General features: G+C 47.7%; 4 protein-coding genes across 8 annotated transcripts in view; 1 reads left to right on the top strand and 3 right to left on the bottom strand.

Annotated features, from left to right (window-relative positions):
- Window positions 1-4,097: 4,097 nt before the first annotated feature.
- Window positions 4,098-6,138, bottom strand: c1d (C1D nuclear receptor corepressor). The gene is made up of 5 exons (XM_034551657.1): window positions 5,704-6,138; window positions 5,459-5,597; window positions 5,194-5,260; window positions 4,781-4,836; window positions 4,098-4,692 (listed from the first exon to the last, which is right to left on the bottom strand). Exons 2-5 carry the CDS (start codon window positions 5,591-5,593, stop codon window positions 4,504-4,506), a joined length of 447 nt encoding a protein of 148 aa, XP_034407548.1. The 5' UTR covers window positions 5,594-5,597; window positions 5,704-6,138; the 3' UTR covers window positions 4,098-4,503.
- Window positions 6,139-8,184: 2,046 nt separating this feature from the next.
- On the bottom strand, window positions 8,185-13,213 carry wdr92 (WD repeat domain 92). 3 transcript variants are annotated; one of them, XM_034551626.1, is made up of 9 exons: window positions 13,099-13,213; window positions 12,584-12,929; window positions 11,657-11,757; window positions 11,433-11,563; window positions 11,239-11,340; window positions 11,024-11,139; window positions 9,275-9,409; window positions 8,539-8,636; window positions 8,185-8,457 (listed from the first exon to the last, which is right to left on the bottom strand). In XM_034551626.1, the coding sequence occupies exons 2-9, from the start codon at window positions 12,767-12,769 to the stop codon at window positions 8,250-8,252; spliced, it is 1,077 nt and encodes a 358-aa protein (XP_034407517.1). In that variant the 5' UTR covers window positions 12,770-12,929; window positions 13,099-13,213; the 3' UTR covers window positions 8,185-8,249. The 3 variants fall into 3 exon arrangements, with proteins under 3 accessions (XP_034407517.1, XP_034407516.1, XP_034407515.1); XM_034551625.1 differs by having other exon boundaries at window positions 13,079-13,165; XM_034551624.1 differs by lacking the exon at window positions 13,099-13,213 and having other exon boundaries at window positions 12,584-13,048.
- pno1 (partner of NOB1 homolog) lies at window positions 13,097-16,976 on the top strand. 3 transcript variants are annotated; one of them, XM_034551636.1, is made up of 8 exons: window positions 13,178-13,395; window positions 14,127-14,273; window positions 14,394-14,477; window positions 14,613-14,673; window positions 15,866-15,983; window positions 16,337-16,407; window positions 16,503-16,582; window positions 16,692-16,976. In XM_034551636.1, exons 1-7 carry the CDS (start codon window positions 13,204-13,206, stop codon window positions 16,568-16,570), a joined length of 741 nt encoding a protein of 246 aa, XP_034407527.1. In that variant the 5' UTR covers window positions 13,178-13,203; the 3' UTR covers window positions 16,571-16,582; window positions 16,692-16,976. The 3 variants fall into 3 exon arrangements, with proteins under 3 accessions (XP_034407525.1, XP_034407527.1, XP_034407526.1); XM_034551635.1 differs by having other exon boundaries at window positions 16,503-16,597; window positions 16,773-16,976; XM_034551634.1 differs by having other exon boundaries at window positions 13,097-13,395; window positions 16,503-16,976.
- Window positions 16,977-18,571: 1,595 nt separating this feature from the next.
- The window catches only part of LOC117744259 (calcineurin subunit B type 1-like), a 22,036-nt gene continuing 20,607 nt past the window's right edge, over window positions 18,572-20,000 (bottom strand). The window contains exons 4-7 of the mRNA XM_034552447.1: window positions 19,671-19,847; window positions 19,193-19,252; window positions 18,910-19,094; window positions 18,572-18,656 (exon numbers count right to left, since the gene is read on the bottom strand). Coding sequence (XP_034408338.1) covers window positions 18,609-18,656; window positions 18,910-19,094; window positions 19,193-19,252; window positions 19,671-19,847 — 470 coding nt within the window. The 3' untranslated portion in view covers window positions 18,572-18,608. The remainder of the gene's footprint in view (window positions 18,657-18,909; window positions 19,095-19,192; window positions 19,253-19,670; window positions 19,848-20,000) is intronic.

Below are 20,000 nucleotides of genomic sequence, written 5' to 3'. Positions count from 1 at the left end.
TTTGTGAAGGAGTGAGCGTACGACTGAAGAAATGAGCTGCATTCTCTCTCCTGACCACCAGGGGGCGACTCCTCTGGTTGTATAGAAGTCTATGCTTCATGTGTTAAAGCTGCATTCTCTCTCCTGACCACCAGGGGGCGACTCCTCTGGTTGTATAGAAGTCTATGCTTCATGTGTTAAAGCTGCATTCTCTCTCCTGACCACCAGGGGGCGACTCCTCTGGTTGTATAGAAGTCTATGCTTCATGTGTTAAAGCTGCATTCTCTCTCCTGACCACCAGGGGGCGACTCCTCTGGTTGTATAGAAGTCTATGCTTCATGTGTTAAAGCTGCATTCTCTCTTTTGACCACCAGGGGGCGACTCCTCTGGTTGTATAGAAGTCTATGCGTCATGTGTTAAAGCTGCATTCTCTCTCCTGACCACCAGGGGGCGACTCCTCTGGTTGTATAGAAGTCTAATTTGTCAGTTAAACTAATTTAATTCACAGAAATATGGTTGGTGGTTGTTTCCATGTGAAAAGATCAACTTTAAATCTTAAATGCGTTCCTCCGTGAGACTTGTTGATGTTCTCCGGCTTCTCTCGAGCTTATTTTGTTATTTCTTGGACGGGCAACATGGCGTCATGGGGGCTTTGTACCATCTGTCCGGGGACAACAAATGAAAAGCAATAAACATCTTCACTGTAAACGCAAACCGATGAATAAATAAAGCGTCTAACTGCGCTGATGATGATCAGCTGATATGATGATGATGTATCTGATAGAACTCCAGAAAACGACTTCACCGGCGAAGGTTTTGTGATTCAATGGAAGTTCTTTGAGGTGGAATAGCATCGAGTGGAAGACCTCGTCCGCCTGCTCCCACCTCCTCCTCCACCTCCTCCTCGCCTGGAGGAGTCTGAAGGCTGCTCCCACCTCCTCCTCCTCGCCCGGAGGAGTCTGAAGGCTGCTCCCACCTCCTCCTCCACCTCCCCCTCGCCCGGAGGAGTCTGAAGGCTGCTCCCACCTCCTCCTCCACCTCCTCCTCGCCTGGAGGAGTCTGAAGGCTGCTCCCACCTCCTCCTCCTCGCCCGGAGGAGTCTGAAGGCTGCTCCCACCTCCTCCTCCACCTCCCCCTCGCCCGGAGGAGTCTGAAGGCTGCTCCCACCTCCTCCTCCACCTCCTCCTCGCCTGGAGGAGTCTGAAGGCTGCTCCCACCTCCTCCTCCTCTTCCACCTCCTCCTCGCCCGGAGGAGTCTGAAGGCTGCTCCCACCTCCTCCTCCACCTCCTCCTCGCCTGGAGGAGTCTGAAGGCTGCTCCCACCTCCTCCTCGCCCGGAGGAGTCTGAAGGCTGCTCCCACCTCCTCCTCCACCTCCACCTCCTCCTCGCCCGGAGGAGTCTGAAGGCTGCTCCCACCTCCTCCTCCTCCTCCACCTCCTCCTCGCCCGGAGGAGTCTGAAGGCTGCTCCCACCTCCTCCTCCACCTCCTCCTCGCCCGGAGGAGTCTGAAGGCTGCTCCCACCTCCTCCTCCACCTCCTCCTCGCCTGGAGGAGTCTGAAGGCTGCTCCCACCTCCTCCTCGCCCGGAGGAGTCTGAAGGCTGCTCCCACCTCCTCCTCCACCTCCACCTCCTCCTCGCCCGGAGGAGTCTGAAGGCTGCTCCCACCTCCTCCTCCTCCTCCACCTCCTCCTCGCCCGGAGGAGTCTGAAGGCTGCTCCCACCTCCTCCTCCACCTCCTCCTCGCCCGGAGGAGTCTGAAGGCTGCTCCCACCTCCTCCTCCACCTCCTCCTCGCCTGGAGGAGTCTGAAGGCTGCTCCCACCTCCTCCTCGCCCGGAGGAGTCTGAAGGCTGCTCCCACCTCCTCCTCCACCTCCACCTCCACCTCCTCCTCGCCCGGAGGAGTCTGAAGGCTGCTCCCACCTCCTCCTCCTCCTCCACCTCCTCCTCGCCCGGAGGAGTCTGAAGGCTGCTCCCACCTCCTCCTCCACCTCCTCCTTGCCCGGAGGAGTCTGAAGGCTGCTCCCACCTCCTCCTCCACCTCCTCCTCGCCCGGAGGAGTCTGAAGGCTGCTCCCACCGCCTCCTCCACCTCCTCCTCGCCTGGAGGAGTCTGAAGGCTGCTCCCACCTCCTCCTCGCCCGGAGGAGTCTGAAGGCTGCTCCCACCTCCTCCTCCACCTCCTCCTCGCCCGGAGGAGTCTGAAGGCTGCTCCCACCTCCTCCTCCTCCTCCACCTCCTCCTCGCCCGGAGGAGTCTGAAGGCTGCTCCCACCTCCTCCTCCACCTCCTCCTCGCCCGGAGGAGTCTGAAGGCTGCTCCCACCTCCTCCTCCACCTCCTCCTCGCCTGGAGGAGTCTGAAGGCTGCTCCCACCTCCTCCTCGCCCGGAGGAGTCTGAAGGCTGCTCCCACCTCCTCCTCCACCTCCTCCTCGCCTGGAGGAGTCTGAAGGCTGCTCCCACCTCCTCCTCCACCTCCACCTCCTCCTCGCCCGGAGGAGTCTGAAGGCTGCTCCCACCTCCTCCTCCACCTCCACCTCCTCCTCGCCTGGAGGAGTCTGAAGGCTGCTCCCACCTCCTCCTCGCCCGGAGGAGTCTGAAGGCTGCTCCCACCTCCTCCTCCACCTCCTCCTCGCCTGGAGGAGTCTGAAGGCTGCTCCCACCTCCTCCTCCACCTCCTCCTCGCCCGGAGGAGTCTGAAGGCTGCTCCCACCTCCTCCTCCACCTCCACCTCCTCCTCGCCCGGAGGAGTCTGAAGGCTGCTCCCACCTCCTCCTCCACCTCCTCCTCGCCCGGAGGAGTCTGAAGGCTGCTCCCACCTCCTCCTCCACCTCCTCCTCGCCCGGAGGAGTCTGAAGGCTGCTCCCACCTCCCCCTCGCCCGGAGGAGTCTGAAGGCTGCTCCCACCTCCTCCTCCACCTCCCCCTCGCCCGGAGGAGTCTGAAGGCTGCTCCCACCTCCTCCTCCACCTCCCCCTCGCCCGGAGGAGGTGGTCTGGTCCGATGCCGTTCGCTCCGTGTAACGTAAACTTCCTCGTCGCAAACATCACGTGTAAACATCCGCGGTTAAACCGGCGTTTGGAGCTCGTCAGGGCGCACGGTTTCCAGGGTTTGTTTGTTCGAAGGCGTTGCCACGGTGACCCAACTCCTTTATACCGAGCACATGTGGGGAAGAAGAGGTCCTCAGGAGGCCAACATTACAGAACGGGGGGGGGGATCCATATTTTTCCAATATGCAGACGGGTCTGTTCATCCGCCTGACGCGTCTTTGAACAGTTTAGAAACAACAACTCGGTGGAAAAAGAGTTTAAAGAAAGGGCGGAGGAGGAGGGGTGGTTCGGCTAAACAAAATGTCATTTCTTTGGACGCGGCTGCAGGGCGGACGAGGAGAAGAAAAAGGGGGAACGATGACGAAAAGAAGGAAAGAGACATTCCTGAGAAAGCAAGCGGCGCTCTGTTTCCTGGGCTTGATTAGAGGGACGCAGCGAGATTAAGATCTCGGCCCTCCAGAAGGGAGTTGCAGAGAGGAAGCTGCGTGGGTGTCTTCATCAAATGTGACGTTGGGTTTACATAAAAGGAAGTGTCATGGCGGCGTGCAGCGCTGTGAAGGACCCAGAGGTCACGGGTTTGACCCCCACAGGGGCCGATCCAGATACCTTTAAATAAGTTACGCTCTGCTTGATTTCTGTTTAATAGGATACAGTTTAGTTCATACAGACAAATTATTGCATTATCTCTCCTGACCACCAGGGGGCGACTCCTCTGGTTGTATAGAAGTCTGTGCTTCATGTGTTAAAGCTGCATTCTCTCTCCTGACCACCAGGGGGCAACTCCTCTGGTTGTATAGAAGTCTATGCTTCATGTGTTAAAGCTGCATTCTCTCTCCTGACCACCAGGGGGCGACTCCTCTGGTTGTATAGAAGTTTATGCTTCATGTGTTAAAGCTGCATTCTCTCTGCTGACCACCAGGGGCGACATTTTAACTTCATGAAAACTAATTGTTAGATTTTAAGCACTTTAATTGGTCAATATGATCATTTAGATGCATAATTAATTCTAAAAATCCCATCCACCAAGTTGTCATGTGACTCATTTTTGTCAGAGCAAGAAAATCAACAGAATTATCGGGTTTGGTGAGAATTTTATGTAGATGTCAATTGTAATAAAGAAGCATCACCAAAAGGCATTGTTTTTCAGTAAATGTTTGATACATGGCACGTGTAAAAACATATTGTTAAAAACATGATTCATAGAATCACTTTTAAGAAAAACAAATTCTCATTCGTCTATAAGAATCCAAATAATATTACAATACCTGAAGAGCCAAATTCCTTTCTTTTAAACTAATTTCTCTAAATTTAAATCGTAACGTTTCATTGTCGTGGAACCCGGAAAATATGATTCCTGCAACACGGCGTTGATGAAGCGACCTTCACAAAACACAACAACCTTGAAAGTGTTCAAACTCTGAAGCACGCACACACACACACACACACACACACACGAACACACACACACGCACACGCATCAGCTCTGCTTCGGGCGCTTTGACTTGGACACGTCGGACGCCGGCGCCGCTTTCCTTCTGAAGTCCTTCTCCTTCGGGTGGTAGAGCGCGCTCTTCAGGAAGCGAGCCGCCGCCCCTTTATCCAGACGGGCCGCTTTCTTCCGGTCGGTGATCTCTTTCACTTTGTTCATGTACGTCCTTATTCGCTCCTGGAGAGCAGAGATTTAATAATTAAACGCAAATAAATAGAGAGAACGTGATCAATATCAAAAGACGGTGCAGAGGAAACATACGCACCAGTTCCTGTTTGATTCCATGTTCTCTGGGATTCACTCCTTGTGTCACCAAGTACACTGTCAACAACAACAACAACAAGATAAGACAACACGCCAAAGAAAAATGGGGAATATTTAAAATAAAAGCGCTTGCATGGTTGTGTAATAAATATGTATAAAGTATGTGGTGGCACACAAACAGTCATGCTGGTTTGAATCCTGTTCACTGAGTTTCACAAATCCTTTGGCTGCTAATATAGTCTAAATAAGAGAATGTATAGCATGTGCACAGACAAAGAACCCTGTTTATGACCAAATACAAGGAGTCAACCTCATTTACAGAAGCAAGCGTGTGTGTGTGTATATATATATATATATATATATATATATATATATATATATATATATATATATATATATATATATATAACTTACTCCAGAATAATGAATTGAGGGTGTAGGCAGACATCAGGTCCAGCTTGGCTTGATCCAAAGGGTCCAGCTGTCAATAAACCAGATTTAAAATCAGCACAAGCTTTAAAACTACGCATCAAAATACTTTACTTTTTTTTTTTAAATGAATAATGTGCACTGGGAAGCGTCACATTTCATGGGCGTATTGCACGTGCAATGTTGCGCGACTGGTAAACACCAACAACACCATAACATATAACATGTCGAGCACTCGTCCCCAGCCCACCTTCAGCAGGTCGGTCCTGGGCATCGCCATCAGCTTCTCCAGCATGGTGTTCACCGCAGAGACCGAGGAGCCGAAGCCCGTGAGCTGCTCGTCGATCTCCTCCGGGTAGTCCTCGGTTCTGCCCTCCGCGGCCATGTTCCTGTAACAATAACCAACGGCTGGGTTGTAAAACCGCAAAACGAGTTCACTTGAACCGGAACAGGACAATATTAGTTATGTTTCACCATAAATATTGTGTGTTTTACCTTATAGCACGCGACACGCTTTGGCTAACAGGAAGTGACGCGCTCCTCCTTCTTCTTCTTCTTTTACTTTTAATGGAGGTTGGCAAACATTTTCCGGGTGCATTACCGCCACCAACTAATCTGAAATGTGGACTACGGATTTATTCTCGTTCTCTCTCTCTCTTTTCAATCTGACAACAAAACTAATTAAATAAAAACAATTAACCAAAAGAATTAAAAAAAAACACGTTGAAAGGAAGTGGTTTAAGACGTCACAGCTTCTTCTTCCGCTTTTCATGGCGGTTGGCAAACATCTTTCCTTTTTAACGGCATCAACGCATCTGTAGTGGAGACTTAAACATTGTATTATCTCTCTCTCTAATCTGACAACAAAACAAATTAAATTAAATAATTGACCAAACAAAAACCAAACGAAGAAAAAAAATATTCTCAGAGGAAGTGACGTAGAAACCGGTTTTTTTTTTTCTTCTTCTTCTTTGTTCTTCGTCTGTACTCGACTGCCACCGTCCGTCGGGAAGAGCACATTACCTAAATAACGGACCGTTGAACACGCGAGGGAACCAGCCGAGAAACGAGCTCCAGACATGGACAACTGTGACCTGGAGAAGCTGTCTGTGGTCGGAGGAGGAGGAGGAGGAGGAGGAGGAGGAGGAGGAGGAGGTGGAGGTTGAGGGAGGCTCCAGCCGGAGTTCACGCCTCAAGTTACAGACTACAGAGTGATGGTGGAGAGCGAAGTGACCCTGGACCTGGTTACCAGTAACTGCGGGCCTTCATATACTGTTGTGAGTTCTGCAGGCTTATAAATAAATATATATATATATATATACCAACCTACCAACATGCGTGTATTTATATATAAAAAAATAAACTACATATATATAGTTATAGACCAGAAAGAATAGTTTGTGTTTAATGAGGTTATGACCCTTGAACTATCTTTAATAACAATGTTTTTATGACATGAAGTCTGCACGTAGAGGAACGGGGGTTCGATGCTGTCCATTCAATCTGCGTCCTGGAGGGAAAACCCGGACCGAGCTGCTGAGGAGCGTCTACGCCGGCATCCACGACCGGCCGGAGGACGACCCGGAGCTGCAGGACTTCTTCAGGTCCAGATGCTGGATTTAAGATGCTTTGATCCTTTTGACCGTAAACGCTCATTTTACACGAGACAACAAGAGGACAACGTGTTCTCCAAAGGCACATTTAATTTCTCAATAAAAACAACTTCAATTGTGCAAAAAAAGACAAATAAAGAAATGACATTTTCCCAGAGGCTACAAGACTCATTTGTTCTTCCCAATAAATGTAATAATAATAATAATAATAATAATAATAATAATAATAATAAGGGAAATCATAACTCAACAAAAAAAATCCTCAAGTTCATTTAAATAAAATGCTTTTTTTCTGGTGAGAAGTGTTCATGAATGTAGAGCTGAGGTCGGTGGTCGCTGCCTTCGAGCCAGAGACAACTTGGTCTACCCCTCCTGGTCTCCACCTCCCGGTCTCCGCCCCCTGATCTCCACCTCCTGATCTCCATCTCCTGATCTCCACCTCCTGATCTCCACCTCCTGATCTCCACCTCCTGATCTCCGCCCCCTGGTCTCCACCTCCTGATCTCCACCTCCTGATCTCCACCTCCTGGTCTCCACCTCCTGATCTCCGCCCCCTGGTCTCCACCTCCTGATCTCCATCTCCTGATCTCCGCCCCCTGGTCTCCACCTCCTGATCTCCGCCCCCTGGTCTCCACCTCCTGATCTCCACCTCCTGATCTCCGCCCCCTGGTCTCCACCTCCTGGTCTCCACCTCCTGATCTCCGCCCCCTGGTCTCCACCTCCTGATCTCCATCTCCTGGTCTCCACCTCCTGGTCTCCGCCCCCTGGTCTCCACCTCCTAATCTCCACCTCCTGATCTCCGCCCCCTGGTCTCCGCCCCCTGGTCTCCACCTCCTGGCCTTCACCCCCTGGTCTCCACCTCCTGGTCTCCACCTCACAGTCTCCGCCCCCTGGTCTCCACCTCCTGGTCTCCGCCCCCTGGTCTACGCCTCCTGATCTCCGCCTCCCGGTCTACACCTCCCAGTCTCCGCCCCCTGGTCTCCACCTCCTGGTCTCCGCCCCCTGGTCTCCGATTCCCGGTCTACACCTCCCAGTCTCCGCCCCCTGGTCTCCACCTCCTGGCCTCCACCCCCTGGTCTCCACCTCCTGGCCTCCACCCCCTGGTCTCCACCTCCTGGTCTCCACCTCCCAGTCTCCGCCCCCTGGTCTCCACCTCCTGGTCTCCGCCCCCTGGTCTACGCCTCCTGATCTCCGCCTCCCGGTCTACACCTCCCAGTCTCCGTCCCCTGGTCTCCACCTCCTGGTCTCCGCCCCCTGGTCTCCGATTCCCGGTCTACACCTCCCAGTCTCCGCCCCCTGGTCTCCGCCCCCCCCAGTCTACACCTCCCAGTCTCCGCCCCCTGGTCTCCGCCCCCCAGTCTACACCTCCCAGTCTCCGCCCCCTGGTCTCCGCCCCCTGGTCCTGCCTCCCGGTCGCTCCCCACGCCGTCACACGGTGTTGAGCTTGGTGACGATGAGCACGCGGACCGCCTGGTCGAAGCCCGAGCACACGCACAGGCCCTGCTTGTCGGGGCTCCAGTCCAGGCTGGCGATGGGCTGCGTGGACAGGGTGGCGTTCTGCAGCAGGCTGACGGAGCCGGCCACGCCCTCCTCCGTCCCATCAGAGTCCGCCTTGCTCCTCTGAGCCGGGTACTCGCTGGAAGGAAACAAAGTCGGTTTAGTAGAAGCGGAAAACTTGATTCTCGTGAAACATGGAGGTCAGAGAGGAAACACTCACTATTTCCACAGGTGCAAGTTACCGGCGCCCCCTGCTGTCATGAAGATGTCTCTGTTTTGGGGCAAATGCTTCACCTGCCAGATGGTCGACTTATGAGCCTGAAACGGGGGAGTAGGGAGGAGAGAGGAGGAGGAGGGAGGAGGAGGGAGGAGGGAGGAGGGAGGAGTGTTATTGTCATTTATAGGAGTTTTAAGCATTAAAAAAAAAACACATTTGAATTAAAATACAATAATTTATTTCCTTATTTAATAATTTGCTTTAAAAAACAAAAACAAATTGTCATTGGTGGCTGTAAACGTGTATTTTCACATCTTCCCCAACGCTGAACTTTCACTCCTGGAAAAAGTGCATTGCAGAAAGCCGTTAAAACCTTTAAATGTGCACTTTATGGAAAGCAATGAACATCGTCAACCAGTTCATTGAAACCACCGAGTCCGGTTTGGAGAAGCAATACGATGGAGACAGTATGTTAATGTAATAAAAGCTCTGCATCTCGTTTTAGACCAACACATCTGGTGGAACCTCCTGATTCACAGCTGAACTGGACTAATGTTAGTATATTATATTATATTATAGGAGGCGGAGCCTCTGATGAACCCCACAGAAAGAGCCATCAGAGCCACACAAGCCTGAACGCACACAGCTGTGAAAACGCTCCCATTTGCCTCAGAATAACACTCATAATAGCTATAATAACCTTTTGGACATGTTTTCCTCCTCCATCCGGACCAATTACCTTTTCTGAAACGGAGGCGAAGCCGCTGGTGGGGTGCTGGGTCCTCATGTCGAACACGTGGAACTTCCCCTCCAGGGAGGTGGCCACCAGCTTGTTCATGTCGATGTCTCTCCGGTCGAACTCCACACAGCAGACCTGGACGGGGAGAAGAAGAAGGAACAGCTCTCACCAGCTCTTCTGAGAAGGAGGCCATAGTTGCATTGCTAGTTGCATTGCTAGAAGTATTGCCAACACCATCACTGCTTCTACTGACATCATTATTATATTACATCCACTGTTAATGTTATTGTTGGTAGTTGTAACTTCATCATGCTACTCTCATTATAACTCTGTTATGTTGTTCATTCTGGTCACGTGACTTCTATTGTACTTCTGGTCATGTGACTTCTATTGTACATCTGGTCACGTGACATCTATTGTACATCTGGTCATGTGACTTCTATTGTACATCTGGTCATGTGACTTCTATTGTACATCTGGTCACGTGACATCTATTGTACATCTGGTCATGTGACTTCTATTGTACTTCTGGTCATGTGACTTCTATTGTACATCTGGTCACGTGACATCTATTGTACATCTGGTCATGTGACTTCTATTGTACTTCTGGTCACATGACATCTATTGTACTTCTGGTCTCGTGATTTCTATTGTACTTCTGGTCACATGACATCTATTGTACTTCTGGTCACGTGATTTCTATTGTACTTCTGGTCATGTGACATCTATTGTACTTCTGGTCACATGACATCTATTGTACTTCTGGTCACGTGATTTCTATTGTACTTCTGGTCACGTGACTTCTATTGTACTTCTGGTCACATGACATCTATTGTACTTCTGGTCACGTGACATCTATTGTACTTCTGGTCACGTGACATCTATTGTACTTCTGGTCACATGACTTCTATTGTGCATCTGGTCACGTGACTTCTATTGTACTTCTGGTCACGTGACATCTATTGTACATCTGGTCACGTGACATCTATTGTACATCTGGTCACGTGACTTCTATTGTGCATCTGGTCACGTGACTTCTATTGTACTTCTGGTCATGTGACATCTATTGTACATCTGGTCACGTGACATCTATTGTACTTCTGGTCACATGACATCTATTGTACATCTGGTCACGTGACTTCTATTGTACATCTGGTCACGTGACTTCTATTGTACTTCTGGTCACGTGACTTCTATTGTACTTCTGGTCACGTGACTTCTATTGTGCATCTGGTCACATGACTTCTATTGTACTTTTGGTCACGTGACATCTATTGTACATCTGGTCACGTGACTTCTATTGTGCATCTGGTTACATGACATCTATTGTGCATCTGGTCACGTGACTTCTATTGTACTTCTGGTCACGTGACTTCTATTGTACATCTGGTCACGTGACTTCTATTGTCCTCCTGTCCATCCTCCTCTGTTGTTCTCTTTTTTTCTACCCGCTAAAGGCTTTTTTTGGTTGGAGTTTTTCCTGAGCCGAAGTGAGGGTCAAAGGTTAGAGGATGTCGTATGTGTACAGATTGTTACGCCCCCTGAGGGGAGTTTGTAGTTTGTGATTATATGAATTTAATTGAATAGGAGGTACGACTATGTGAGACGAGTGAAGGCTCCCCTCTCTTGTGGTTTCCTCTCCACATCATCCTCATAAAGTCATCAGCTCTGGAGATGAGGACCACGCATTGTGTGTCAGAGCCTTGAGTTAAACACCACGCACACAGCACATGGGCGGTCCCCCCTCACCCCGTTTTTAATGTTGGTCTCCCACCGGAGGGACATGTTCCGCAGGTCAAAGAGTTTGATGTCCCCGTTGTCGTAGCCGGCGCACACACAGCGGTCCTGGTCGTTGTAGGCGTGGCCTGTTGACGAGAGGGTCAAGAAGAAAACGAATTTCAAAAAAAATAAACGCCCTGGTTATCTGAAAGGGCACGTTCAAAAAGCCGAAACCTTTGGCTCACCAAAAGCAACGGTCCAGCAGTCCCTCTTGGTTTCTCCTTCCCCGGGCTCCATGTTGGCGACAGGCGAATCCTTCTGTCTGGAATCCCACACTTTGACAGTCCCTGAAACACCCACGAGGGAACGTCACGCTGCGGCCGGCGTCTCCACGCGACACGTGTGTTTTTTTAAATCTTAAAATACGCTCAGCTCTCACCGTCTCTGCTCCCGGTGACGATCTCGGGGGCGCCGTCGCCGATCCCCAGGCCGCCGACGCCGTCGATACTGTTCACGATCTCTTTGTGGGCTTTGACCGTGTACACCGAGACGTCGGGCATCTCCAGGTCCCTGCGGACAACGGGAAGCATCCGCACCATTTCATTTCATCCCCTCACCGGCACTAAAGCACCGACGGTGCAACGACACAAGTGGATGAAATACCATATATTGAGATTTCCGTCAAAGTCCCCAGTCGCTATGTGTCTCTGCTGCAGAGAGGTGGCCCCGAACGTCCCACACTTTATGGGTTTAGGTTTCTCCACCTGAAACAAAACGAGAGGTTCAGTTCAGCTCCGAGAACGAGACGATGCAACAAGCAGAGAGGAAGGAGTCAAAATCATCTTTGCACCTGGTCCAAAAATGTGCTGTCTTCTTATTATAGGATCGGCTGTGCATGTCCGGGATGACTTCTGACTTTATTGATCAATTTAGTGACTCGTCATCAACCTCTTACATCCATGTAGAGCTGTTAATGATCTATTCTCTAATAAGGGTCGAGCAGAAACAGAGACTTCCTGTCAGATCCGTAGTTTACGGACCTCGTGCAGATTCATTCATATGCATATTTGTAAATATATATATGTAGAAATTACCACCTTTGTTCTTTTTATGTGAAACAATTTGCTGCTTGTTTTGCTGAGTTGTAAAAAATAAACTTTGTTATTATCAATCACACAAGATGTGTCTTTAGATTAAAGCTGAGACAATGAAGTATTACAACGACACGGAAAAATAAGGATGTTCTACCAAACGTGGTGTTTGTTGTCAAATCTGAGAGCCAATCAGCTCTCTGGTGGGGCGACGGTTTCCCATCATGCACTGCGGTCATGCAGTCAGTGGAGAGCGACAGCTGCGCCTATCTATCTAATTAAGGCTTTAACAAGTACACCGTATAATAACAACAGTTATTAGCACAATCTGTAATAACATTTATAAGTATATATATATATATATAAACTCTTGACTCGCAGTAGCAACGCTCACTGGCGTGTCTGTTGCTCGTTGCTATGGAGACCCCAACACGAGCCGTTTGCAGGACGCCTCTCCGGTGAATAGAAACGTGTGAAGGAGCGACACGCGCACTCTCACCTCCGTGACGAGCACCGCCTCTCCGTGCTGCACCTCGTAGATCTGCATCACTCCGGTTCCTCGGGCGAAGTTCCCCAAACAGACGAACCGGGCGCTCCTCGGGATCCACTTGCTGTCGAACACCGTGTAGTTCAAACTCTTCTGGATGTGCGCGATGATCTGAGGCTTCGCGAGAGGCGACGACATCTTAATAATATTAATAATGTTATTAATAATAATAATGTGTAAAAAGGTTCTGGTAAAAAAGTTTTCTAGAAAACGTCCACTTCAGCTCGCAGTTCAAAACAAATGGGGCCTTCCGTCCTTCCTCCAGCTGAGCTGAATGCGAGGCTGCCCGAGGAGATGCCTGACGAAATGTTAAAGTAAAAGCTTAATTCCCACACATTTAGACACACATATAATACATCTGGATAGTGTATTACCCTAATACCAATTACCATAACCGAATGAGACATATTGTATAATTTACAACACGAGTATTAATTATTTCCCCACTACAGGCGTCGACGACGAACCATCTTGGGTCCTTTCCGTCGCACGTGGACACCCTCACGGCCGCGTCTCCGCCGGTCTGCCTCCAGCTGGACTGTTTAATCTGAACATTTAAACTAGTTTCAGCGATGGACGCGGATACAAGCACGGCCTCGGCCGCCGGCGCCGCCACGGAGACCCCGGAGGACTCGGGGTCCTTCACGACCGTCAAGTACAAGAAGGCTCACAAGCGGAAACGGGATGGAGCGGACATGGACACGGAGGGCCACGTGGCCAGCAAGCGGCCGCAGTTTCCACCGATATCCAGCGACAAATTAAAGGTCTCTTCGTGTACTTGTACTCTCTGTGTGTACTTGTACTGCGTGTGTACGTGCACTCTGTGTGTTGTTGCGATATAAACACCGTTACGTGTTTTTTATGACGCCATACATCACAAAACGCGAGCGACTATTAATAGCTGGTTTAAATGGCGTCGTCACGTGACTGCTGTAAATACAGCTGCTGCATGTTGTACAAGTACCATCAGTAGTTGAAGTATTCACAGCCTTTACTTCAAGTAAAAGTACATATACTGTAATGTAAACAAATATGAACTGCTGCATGTAAAAGTACTGTGTATAAACGGTTAATTAAGTCAACGTATTTTAAGTATTCAACCAAATATACTGTAAGTATTTATTGTGAAAGTACTATGTGTGCAGTAAAGAGTTCAGAGGAACATCTGGTCTACAGCAATATTCTGAGGAGGGAAGTAAAAGTACAATATTTACCTCTGAGATGTAGAAGTATAAAATTGCATGATTTAGAAATACTAAATTAAGTATATGAGTAAACAGTCTACTACTTGGGACCAAAGCAATAACAAAATATTGTTGTACGTATTAATATGTTGATAATTGTAACGCTGTACTCTGTCATACTTCTCCACATACTTTAGGGACTTTAACTTTTAATGGTGTGTTTTTCCCCATGAAATAATTTGTAAAACCCAAAGTTCATCTGGTGTGGTTTCACAGATCGATGACCGTTGTTGTTGTTGTTTGTGCTTCAGGGCCCAGATGAGATGCGTAAGGTCGCCGTCCCCGCCCACCGATACACGCCGCTGAAGGAAAACTGGCTGAAGATTTTCACCCCGATCGTGGAAAACCTGCAGCTCCAAGTTCGGTTCAACCTGAAGACCAGGAACGTGGAGATCAAAGTGAGTGCTCCTCCACCGGCCCTTCACAATAAAACCCACAGCGGGTGGTGCTCCTCCACCGGCCCTTCACAATAAAACTCACCTGGGTGTTTTTTAATATTTACCTCTTCCTTCTTCCAGACCTGCAAAGACACGCAGGACATCAGTTCGCTCACGAGGGCGTCGGACTTCGTCAAAGCGTTTATTTTAGGATTCCAGGTGGAGGTGAGTGAGCTCAGGCGAGGTTTCAGGGAGCTGGGGTGTGTGTTCATGTCACCACGGTGACTGTGTTAGTATTTACACAACCCTCCATGTTTGGGATGTTTCGTAGAATGACCTTTGACCCCGTTCTCTCCTCAGGACGCCCTCGCTCTCATCAGACTTGACGAGCTGTTCCTCGAAAGCTTCGATGTCACAGACGGTAAAACAACTCTGTCTAATATCTGTGTTTTAATTGTGTTTTTATTCATCATTTTAGCTGTTTTTTATCGTTAGTTTGTATGTTTTGTTGTTTTTAAATTGTTTTAAATGTGTTTATTGTTAATTGTTGGTTTGTGTTTTTATGTATTCGTTTTGTGTTTTTTTTTTTTTTTTTAATTGTTGGTTTTTATTGATTTAAAAGCTGTTTTAAATGTTTTTATTTGTTTGAATGATTTTGTGTTTTTTGTTCTAACATTTTTTGTTATCCGTTTTAAATGTTTTTATTGTTCATTTCTCGTGTGTATGTATTGTGTTGCTGGCTGTGTGTGTATTGTGTGTATTGTGTTGCCGGCTGTGTTAATAGTTGTGTTGCTGGCTGTGTGTGTATTGTGTTGCCGGCTGTGTGTTAATAGTTGTGTTGCTGGCTGTGTGTTGTGTGTGTGTGTATTGTGTTGCTGCCTGTGTTGTGTGTGTGTGTGTATTGTGTTGCCGGCTGTGTGTTAATAGTTGTGTTGCTGGCTGTGTGTTGTGTGTGTGTTGTGTGTGTGTGTATTGTGTTGCCGGCTGTGTGTTAATAGTTGTGTTGCTGGCTGTGTGTTGTGTGTGTGTGTGTATTGTGTTGCTGGCTGTGTGTGTGTGTGTGTATTGTGTTGCCGGCTGTGTGTGTATTGTGTTGCTGGCTGTGTATGTATTGTGTGTTAATAGTTGTGTTGCTGGCTGTGTGTTGTGTGTGTATTGTGTTGCCGGCTGTGTGTGTATTGTGTGTTAATAGTTGTGTTGCTGGCTGTGTGTTGTGTGTGTATTGTGTTGCCGGCTGTGTGTGTATTGTGTGTTAATAGTTGTGTTGCTGGCTGTGTGTTGTGTGTGTATTGTGTTGCCGGCTGTGTGTGTATTGTGTGTTAATAGTTGTGTTGCTGGCTGTGTGTTGTGTGTGTATTGTGTTGCCGGCTGTGTGTGTATTGTGTGTTAATAGTTGTGTTGCTGGCTGTGTGTTGTGTGTGTGTATTGTGTTGCCGGCTGTGTGTGTATTGTGTGTTAATAGTTGTGTTGCTGGCTGTGTGTTGTGTGTGTATTGTGTTGCCGGCTGTGTGTGTATTGTGTGTTAATAGTTGTGTTGCTGGCTGTGTGTTGTGTGTGTATTGTGTTGCTGCCTGTGTGTTAATAGTTGTGTTGTGCTCCCCTGGTGGTGGCAGTGAAGCCTCTGAAGGGAGACCATTTATCCAGAGCGATCGGCAGGATCGCCGGAAAAGGAGGAAAAACCAAATTCACCATTGAGAACGTCACAAAGACTCGAATCGTGCTCGCAGAGACGTGAGTTCATTTCATGGATTATTAATCAGCATTGATGTCTCAATCTTTTGCAGTTTAACTCTTTTACAAGTTTACGTTTTTAAACTAAAAGAAGTTTGTATTTATATACGTTATATTCTAAAAAGCTAATTTAAAATCAGAATGCGGTTTGGAAGCGTCATTTTTAGGCAGGTGGAGCTTTAAATATATAAAACATTCTTCATGCTGCTTTAAATGCAGAAACTCATCACTGATATTATTATTATTATGAGTTCCTACTTGTTGAATGTTGTGATTTGATGTTCAATCCAAAGAGAAACGTTTTCTTGTTCCTCAACTGAAACATTTCATCATTTTCTCGTCCGTCTCCACAGAAAAGTTCACATTTTGGGTTCTTTCCAGAACATCAAGATGGCCCGGTTGGCGATATGCAACCTCATTTTAGGTGAGCGCAGATATTCTGTTTCATGTTTGATTTATTGCTCTTCGGGGGGGTTGAGAACTCAACGTGACCTTCTAAACCCCCTTTCACCCCAACAGGAAGTCCACCTTCAAAGGTCTACGGCAACATCAGGGTGGTGGCCAGCAGGACGGCCGAGAGGTTCTGATTGGCTGCCAGATGCATTGATCCCTCCCCCCCCCCATTGGCTGCCGGGTGCATTGATCCCTCCCCCCCCCCCATTGGCTGCCGGGTGCATTGATCCCTCCCCCCCCCCATTGGCTGCCGGGTGCATTGATCCCTCCCCCCCCATTGGCTGCCGGGTGCATTGATCCCTCCCCCCCCATTGGCTGCCGGATGCATTGATCCCTCCCCCCATTGGCTGCCGGGTGCATTGATCCCTCCCCCCCCATTGGCTGCCGGATGCATTGATCCCTCCCCCCATTGGCTGCCGGATGCATTGATCCCTCCCCCCATTGGCTGTTGGAGTGACTGGGTCTCTTTTTATGTGATCAGCTGACTTGTGTTTGTGTAAATAAATAATTTATTTCTGTCACTGAAGTGACGAAATAACACCCTGAATCCTTTGAACGTTTATTTAAATTGTGTTTATTTAGTTTTATACAGTATCAAGTTTCCAAGATGGCGTGCAGGAAAAAAAATCTTTTTAGAGATTTCCCCACAAAAAAAGATCCCAGAGACAATAAAATGAAAATAGCACTTATAGAACTTATGAAATAGCACTTATGAACTGACGCTTGATCTGAACTAGGCAACGACAGAACTGCATTTAACAAATACTTATATACAAAAAGAAGAAATAAAACCTTTAAGAGAAGCGATTGAAGCTGACCAGAGTTTATTTAAAAATACAAAAAGTTACATGAAGTTCAGTTTGTGGCAACATCCATGTTTACCGTTAAAATGTATTAACGTCACCGTCCATGTGTAAACAAGAGGATTATTTATTTTAAAAAGAGATCCACATGCAGCGTCAATGTAAATATTTGTTTCATGCGATGAATGAAACACGTTGATTATTTTGATTTTTTTTATCCCGGTTTTTAAATGTACAAACAAAAACAGTCGATCTCATTTCTGTGTTTTTAATCGTCTTCCCAACCGGAAAAAAACATGTTTTCAGAATCGCTCGTTTTATAGCCGATTATTGATGACCTCATATTCACATGTTGATGAACAAAATAAAAGTTAAGATTCTCTCTTTTAGAAATGAAGCCAACGTTTTGTTTTACATGTTTTTTTAAAAGACATTTTCTTGGCATTCATTTCTATCCGTTGATTTCATGACGACGTGAACGCGTTCAAGAGCACCGAGAAAAACGCGTCGCAGACGGATCGATTTGCTCAAAGCGACCGGAAGCGTCGCTGCTCTGTGGCTGCAGGTGGATTATGGGTAATGACGTCCAGTGGTGCCCCTCACCAGACAAACCATACGTATACTGGTGATTTTAATTCTTTATAAAAGACAAGAACCAAACAAAAAGAAGAAGAGATGAAATATGAACCTCCTCCTCTTCCTCCTCTTCCTCCCTCTCACCCACAACCGGATGTCCTTCAGTCTCAGAGAGAGAGAGAGAATACTTGAGGAGCACAGAGGACTCTGATGGACGTCTGCATCTTCTGAAGGAGGAGAGGAGGAGGAGAGGAAGGAGGAGAGGAAGGGGAGGAGGAGGGGAGAAAGTAGAGGAGAGGAGGAGGAGGAGTGGAGGAGAGCAAGGAGAGGAGGAGGAGGAGAGGAAGGAGAGGAGAGGATGAGGAGAAGGCAGGTGGAGGAGGAGGAGAGGAAGGAGAGGAGGAGGAGGAAGGTGAAGGAGGAGGAGGAGGAAAGGAAGGAGAGGAGGAGGAGGAGGAAGGTGAAGGAGGAGAGGAGGAGAAGGAGAGGAAGGAGAGGAGGAGGAGGAAGGTGGAGGAGGAGAGGAAGGAGAGGAGGAGAGGAAGGAGAGGAGGAGGAGGAAGGTGAAGGAGGAGGAGGAGGAGGAGAGGAAGGAGAGGAGGAGGAAGGTGAAGGAAGAGGAGGAGGAGGAGGAGGAGGAGGAGGAGGAGAGGAAGGAGAGGAGGAGGAGAGGAAGGAGAGGAGGAGGAAGGTGAAGAAAGAGGAGGAGGAGGAGGAGAGGAAGGAGAGGAGGAGGAGGAGGAGGAGGAGAGGAAGGTGAAGGAGGAGGAGGAGGACGAAGGTGAAGGAGCGCTCACACGTCCACCACCATCTTTTTGTGTATATCGAGACCCCCGACCACCTGAAGAGGAAACCGACAAAACACATATAAAGAAATTTAAAAACAGAAACGTGAAACATAAAATAATGTTTATTCACCTTTTAAAGAAGGTTTTTATTCTACTATTTAAACCCCTTAAATAGTAGAAATAAAAACACTATTTTATTGTTCATGCTCTTTTAAATAACGTCAGACGTCTCGATCACAAACATGTGACTCAGCTGAGAAGCTCGTTCTGACATATTAATACTATATTAATAATAATACTACTCACTAAACAGAACTCCTCGAAGGAGATGCGCCCGTCCCCGTCCCGGTCCGCGTTGATCACCGTCTTGTCCACGATCTGCTGGAGCTGCGTGTCCTTCAGGTTGTTGCCCACCATCATCTTCAGCACCTGGAAGAGCTCGCCGTTGGAGATGTAGCCGTCCTTGTCCATGTCGTAGATCCGGAAGGCGACTGGGGGTGGGTGGGTGGGGGTAGATTGTTGTTATTTAAACGTAACAATACGATTGTTGTTATTTATTCATATTTTACTTCAGATGTGATTTACTTACAGCGGAGCTTCTGCTCTTTGTCCCCTTTGACGCTGAACTGAGAGACTCCCTCAATGAACTCTGGAGAGGAGAGAACAAGTCAGTCATATATATCTCTATATATTTATTTATATATAAATATATATATGGATTTATCTATGTATGAATATATATACATACATATATATATATTTATTTATATAAATATATATATATATGTATTTATATATAAATATATATATGGATTTATCTATGTATAAATATATATATATACATATATATTTTTTATATATAAATATATATATATTTATGTATATATAAATATTTATATATATATACATATATATATGGATTGTATAAATATATATATACATATATATTTATTTATATATAAATATTTATATATATTTATTTATCTATATATAAATATACATATGTGTATTTATTTATATATTTTTATATATATATATATATATTTGGTCACGGGGTCGCCGCCCACCTTTGAAGTCCACCTCTCCGTTGCCGTCCGTGTCGAAGATGTCGATGACTCTCTGGACCAGCGGGTTCTGCTGGAGCTCCGGCAGCGACATGAACTCCTCCACGCTGAGCGAGCCGGAGTTGTCCAGGTCCAGTTTCTTGAAGCGCTTCCCCAGACGCTTGATCTCATCCGCATCGACTGGGGGGGGGGGGAGAGAGAGAGAGAGAGAGAGAGAGAGAGAGAGAGGGAGAGAGGGAGGGAGAGAGGGAGAGAGGGAGGGAGAGAGAGGGAGGGAGAGAGGGAGGAGGAGAGTGGGAGAGAGAGGTTATGAATATCCTCTCATTCATTCCT

The sequence above is a fragment of the Cyclopterus lumpus genome, chromosome 15 (assembly GCF_009769545.1).
Source record: "Cyclopterus lumpus isolate fCycLum1 chromosome 15, fCycLum1.pri, whole genome shotgun sequence".
Classification (NCBI taxonomy): domain Eukaryota; kingdom Metazoa; phylum Chordata; class Actinopteri; order Perciformes; family Cyclopteridae; genus Cyclopterus; species Cyclopterus lumpus.
The sequence above is the reverse complement of the archived record's forward strand: the minus strand, read 5'-3'. Positions and strand labels throughout refer to the sequence as shown.